Source organism: Diospyros lotus, chromosome 2 (genome assembly GCF_014633365.1).
Source record: "Diospyros lotus cultivar Yz01 chromosome 2, ASM1463336v1, whole genome shotgun sequence".
Lineage (NCBI taxonomy): Eukaryota > Viridiplantae > Streptophyta > Magnoliopsida > Ericales > Ebenaceae > Diospyros > Diospyros lotus.
This window is the reverse complement of record NC_068339.1, coordinates 42,426,924-42,433,011: the sequence shown is the minus strand read 5'-3', so window position 1 is coordinate 42,433,011 and position 6,088 is coordinate 42,426,924. Positions and strand designations below refer to the sequence as shown.

At 31.6% G+C, this 6,088-nt stretch overlaps 1 protein-coding gene across 1 annotated transcript; it reads left to right on the top strand.

The window, feature by feature from the left end:
- Positions 1–374: 374 nt before the first annotated feature.
- Positions 375–4,278, top strand: LOC127793942 (photosynthetic NDH subunit of subcomplex B 3, chloroplastic). The gene is made up of 6 exons (XM_052324761.1): positions 375–619; positions 762–872; positions 992–1,048; positions 1,701–1,763; positions 3,480–3,542; positions 4,097–4,278. Exons 1-6 carry the CDS (start codon positions 407–409, stop codon positions 4,169–4,171), a joined length of 582 nt encoding a protein of 193 aa, XP_052180721.1. The 5' UTR covers positions 375–406; the 3' UTR covers positions 4,172–4,278.
- The last annotated feature ends 1,810 nt before the right edge of the window (positions 4,279–6,088 follow it).

Genomic DNA, 6,088 nt, shown 5'->3' with positions numbered 1-6,088 from the left:
TATATTTTGAGAGAAAAAGAGTAAAATGATTCAATAAACACAAAATTATTAAAACTTATCCTTTCCCCTCCCAAGACCAAAATGTAGAAGAAGAAAGGAAAATAAGAGGATTGTTTCCCTAATATATTTTCCTCTCTTTTTATTTATTAAATTTATTCTAAATGAAGAGACTATTATATTATTTTTGAAAAAAATGAGAAAAATATATTTTTAGAGTTAGTAGTAGTTTAAAAAGGATTATTGTGGATTTTTTTTTTATATTCGAAAAACAGAACAGTCCCAGAGATAGGATGAATGAGCACCACACAACATTCCAAGCGATAGCCCAATATAAATGGCATTATCCATATAAATATCCCAACTCAATAAAACCATCTCCCATTGCCATTCAAATATCTATCGCAAAATGGGAACGTTACTCCAATTTAATCCTTACGGGTTGTCCCCTCAAACCTTACTCCCCGCAAACCCTACCGCCAAAATCTCCAAATCCCCCATACGCTTCCTTGGCTTCTCCAGAGCAAGGATCAGAGCCGTCGGCACAATCCCCGCCGGCGGCGAACCGGAAGCCGCGGCACCCCCCGAAGAGTCACCCTCGGTCACCTTCGCATTCGTTCATGTCGGTTAATTAAGATCCATCCATCCCATATATATGCTGGCCGGCTCTTCGAAGAAGAAGTCGATTAATTAATTGTTACTATAACCGTTGGTTCATGTAATTACAATTGCTGATCGATGATTTATCTGGTGTTTTGCTTCAGTCGGTGCTGCTTCCCGATGGGACGCCGGACGTGCATTTCCGGAAGGCTTGCGGCGGGCAGAAGCTCAGAGACATCATGTTGGATTCCAATATTGAATTGTATGGGCCATATGTAAGACGAGCTCGCTTGCCTTTCCATAAACAATCGCCATTGCAGTGAAATGATTCATGTTGAGCTTCTGAACTTGCGAATTAAAAAAGCGGTGTTTGTTTGTACTGTGAAATTTTCAGTCCAGGCCGCTGCTAAACTGTGGGGGAGGAGGGACCTGCGCCACATGCCTTGTTGAGGTATGACTGGTAACTTCCAGTTTGTTAGGGTAATTCGACCCGACCCGACATGACTTGAATTTTTGTCATATGCTCTGTTATTAAAGTAGATTATTTATGTTTATATATTTATCTTCATGCAATCAGCTAAATGTTGCTTTCATTAACTCAATTTCTGGCAAACTATTGGTTACACCCTTTCATTAACTTAAGATTTATTAACCAACCAACTTTTTTTTGATAGATAGATACTTTTATTGTGTCAATATAAATATTTTTTCATATATTTAATTATCTTATAAATACACTCATCAAAACAGCAAATATTACAATCATCAATACAGCAAATATTATGATATATATTTATTTTCAATGCTTTCGTTTAAATATGCTATTATGTTCTTATGAACTTTTGGTATTTTATTATGGTATATATATATTTTTAAATTTGAATATGATGTTTTTAATTAATAATGCTTAATTAATGTCAACTATGTGCATAAAAATTTAATTTGAATTCATAATGATATTCTTAAAATTTTTAAATACTATTTTTAAAAAGTGTTTAAAAATATCAAACACATCAATATTGCTTTTTAAAAACTTTGGTTAATGAAAAGCCACCTAACACAACCCATGGTTTTATGAACGATTCTTTGTGATGGATGGTTAGGTCATTGAAGGAAAGGAACTGCTAAGCCCGCGAACAGATAAAGAGAAGGAGAAGCTCAAACGGGTAATTATCAATTCAAGTTAATTTTATTTATTTATTTTTTCTAAATAAAAGTGATTAAATTGGATTCCAAAAGATATTTGTTTGTAAAGTAGTACTTGCAACATCCCATTCAACCAATTAGGTTAGGTTTAACAAGTTAATCACATTTCGTAGGACTAATAGTACCATTGATTAGATTTTAATGTTAACATTATTAGTTACTTCATTTTAAAATAACTTTATAATATGCAAACAAACAACAAACCCTTAATAACACTCACAACTCAAGAGACTTGAGAGCAAAGATGTGTTACTTTGGAGGAGACTTGGAATTTCAAACATTTATTCGAGAACATCTAACTCTCATGTCACTTAGAGTGTCATTCTAGTTGTAAAATTTAGTTTCTCTCCATAAATTTTTTAGTTTGTTAATAATTAATATTATTTATGTTAATTATCTTTGTTTATAAACATCTTCTATATGAAGTTAAAAGGCATATCAGGAGGAGTAAGAAGTTTCATTAGTTTTTTTTTAATCTTCTTCTATCTCTTTTATTAAAAATTTATTTTACTCCATTTACTCTCCCACATGATCAAAATATTTTGATAACATCTCCCACATTTTATTTTTAAGAAAAAGTTACAAGTGGTAGTCTTGAAGTTTAAGGTAATTATAAGAATTACTTTTGACATTTAAAAAAATACAATAAGTATCCTTAAAGGTTAATATTGTGTCGTAATTTTCTCCCTACCATTAGTTAATCTTAGTTAACTATTTTTAAATTATTAAAATATTCTTATATTTTAAAAATTTATATATATATATATATCCATTTCCTTCTCTAGAAATCAAACAGTCGTCTTCATTAAGAAGTTGTTGTCTCTTAACTTTTTTCAACACCTTTTGCTCTCTATTTTTTCTTTGGCCACTTTATCGTCATCACCACCATCTTGACCATTATTGCCTTTAATTTTTTTCTTATATGTTTTTCTTATTTACCTTTTTCTTCTTGCAACCTAACTACATTTGCTTTTGCCACATTTGTGCAACCATCGTCACTAATTGTCTTGTTTTCGTCCAACATGAGGCAACTCTCATTTCTTCTTCTTTTTCTCATATTTCATTCTTTCTTTCTCTATATGTTTTTAGCGATCAAACCTAGATGTAGATACACATTTTGTTAATAGTAAAAGAGATTATTATTATTTTTAAAATATGAAGGGTATTTTTGTAATTACATTAAACTTCAAAGGTAATTATTTCAATCTACCCTATTTTTAATTAAAGCCCCCTTCAACCTTATAACATATGGTCTTTATTTTAAATTTTATACTTTTTTCTTTTTGTGATCATACATCCACCATGAGATTTTCATCTATTTTTTGAATCATATAACAAAAATAATTTTATAATATATACCCAAAAAACGTCTTAAAATCGTTCAATAACGCAAAAGAGATTTTTTTTCTTTTAACGATCCTATTTTAATTATATAATAATAATTAACATCCTTACTAATTTTTATTTTTATGATTATTTTGAATGATTGATCCAACATGCCTCAACTAATAAAATATGTACATACATTGACTTAAGGGAAATAATTTTTTTGTACGAAAAATATAATTAAAGTGTTAAAATAGCATTATTTACTTTAATAAATATTATTCATATATAAGGGCATTATAATTAAAATTCAAGGGTGCTTGTGGCATTTTCAAAATTTCAAATTGCAGAATCCGAAAAATTGGAGGCTTGCTTGTCAGACTACAGTTGGCAAACCAGATTCTAGGGGCCTGGTGTGTACTCTCTCTCTCTCTCTCTCTCTCTCAGCCAGTGTTAAAATAAATAAAATAAAATTATATTAAAATAAAATGAAAATATTTTTTAAATCAAGATAAAATTAAAACCTATTTTAAAATTTTTATTAAATTATGTTTTAAATTTATTAAAATATACTTAGATGATACATGCATTATTTTTTTTTATTTATAAGGGTCAAGATAAATTTATTAGAAAAATGAGATAAATTTATCTAAAAAAATTCAAATAAAAAGTTACGTGACTTATTTTTTAAGAGTTGTCAGATAAATTTAACAAATATAATAGAAAGTACTTTTATATTAAACGTTTTTTATATGTCACTTTTTTTGTTTTATATCTTGATTAATAAATACTATTTTAATAAATTAATTCATAATAATTATATATAGGGTTAAATGGCATAAATCTTTGGTTATTTAGTGAGATCCATTTATTCTCATGAAATTACAATTTCCATGTAAAATAATAATATTCCTTAAGAAAATTTATGTAAAGAATAATGTGACAATAACAGTGTGATCAAATGCAGGTTGTGATCCAACAACTGCCAGAGTGGAAAGGGCATGAATGGCATTACAATACTGAGCCACCTTCAGAACCCTGAATAGTGAATAATATGCTTTCCCTTTTTCACTTTTTACACCTGAAACTTAATTTCTTCCAATTAAAATTCAGTGATTTTTTAATTCAAAGAACATCACCTTACACCCAGTCTCACTCTCAAACATTCATTTGCTGGTAAAAAATTAGGGTTACAGATTCCCGCAAATGAACCCCCCCCCCCCCCCCCCCCCCCTATCTATATAGAATTTGTGTATTTAAGTACATTTTTTCAATAAAATACAGTTACAAATTAACACCTAGAACCAAAGAAATATTAATAATAAGAAGCATAAATTCTACCCAAAACCTTTGACCTCTAGTGATTCGTACGACACCAACCATTCATGTATTTTTTGGTAGATAGCAAAAGGCTCTTTTTCCATTAAAAAATGAGCCAAAAATACTCTTCATCTCTCCTTTTGTTACCTAGAAATTAAATAGCCGATTAGTAATGAATTCTTAATTAGCGACAGAAATCAGGTTGTTGGAAAAATATTTGTCGCTAAAATTTCGTTAACAGATTTCTCTACTCCATTGCAAATTAGTGACTAAATTTGTGACCATTTTCTGAGCACCTCCAAATTTTCAACCATTTTTAGTCGCAAAATCTGTCTCAAAAATTTACATTGAAGTAATGTTACACGTTATGCCGTTTCATAAAATGTATAAAGGATATCCTTTTATTTTTAATATTTCTATAAAAAAAAAGGGATCTTCACAAAACCCAGTTAATTTTTTAATGTTTTTTTCGAATTTCTGCTACTATATCAAAATTACCAGCTACCAGCCAAGCATGTCTTCTTGTACCATTCTTAGAACTCTAAGCACGTTTTCTTACCTCAATAAGCTTGTCGCGCATTAAAAACACCATCTATCTGCAATCAAATTTCATCAGCAAGAAGACACATGTTGGGAACAGATTACAAAATCTTTGGTTTTTTACAACTTTCAATCTCAGATTTTCGATGAACAGAATAGGAAGCAAAACATTCATACACAGAACCGAAAATGAAAACAAAAACAGGCATGAGAGTTTTTATCGTAGTTCACCTCAAAACGAGACTACATCCACGTTGAGCTCGATAGAGAAGAGCTCACTGCACTATGAGATGAATCCAAGATTACACCCACATGAAACTCTCACAAACCCTCAATACAAACAATGGTTCGAGAAAACAAAAACGCCAAATAATCACTTAATACAGATTAGAGGCAACCCTATCGAACCATAAAATATAATCTATACAATCATTTACAGAAAAAGAAATAAAGAGCAAACCAAAGAAGAACCCTAGCCAAAGACGAGAGTCTTTAACCCAAAAACAACCCGATCTCACTTTCTCTTTCTTTTCTTTTCGCCTTTTTCGTAATTTTCGTCTGGTCGGTTCACATCTCGAGGTGAGGTTAAAAGTGATGAAGAGCAGCTAGGATTGAGTCTCATAAAGCATAGATGGATGGATGAGATCACATCGTGCAAGCACAATTGATTATTCCAACAGAAGTAGCAGGCGAGCAGGGAATAAGATCAGGCAAGAGAAAGCAATCAAGCGCCATCAGGGAGTTGCTGATGGTTGCCACGTGCTGCATCCAGCAGCTGCCAAATGGCAAGCTGCAGTTGCAGCACATGGCCCTCCAACCAGCCAAAAGCAACGACGCCGTTTGGAGCTTCACAGCCAACAATCTCCACCTTGAAGCACCAAACAGCAGGAGAATCCGGACTTCATGACCAAGTGCAACATGCTACAATCCTCTCATTCATAGCTCTAGTTGATTAGATCAACCAATACCCATATGCAATAGGTCCAAGCAATGCTTGAACTTTGTTGCATTTAGCAACTTTGTACCCATATCCGCTGGGTTATTTTCTGTAGGCACTTTTAGTATAGAAATAGTGCCATTAGCAACCAAATCTCTAACA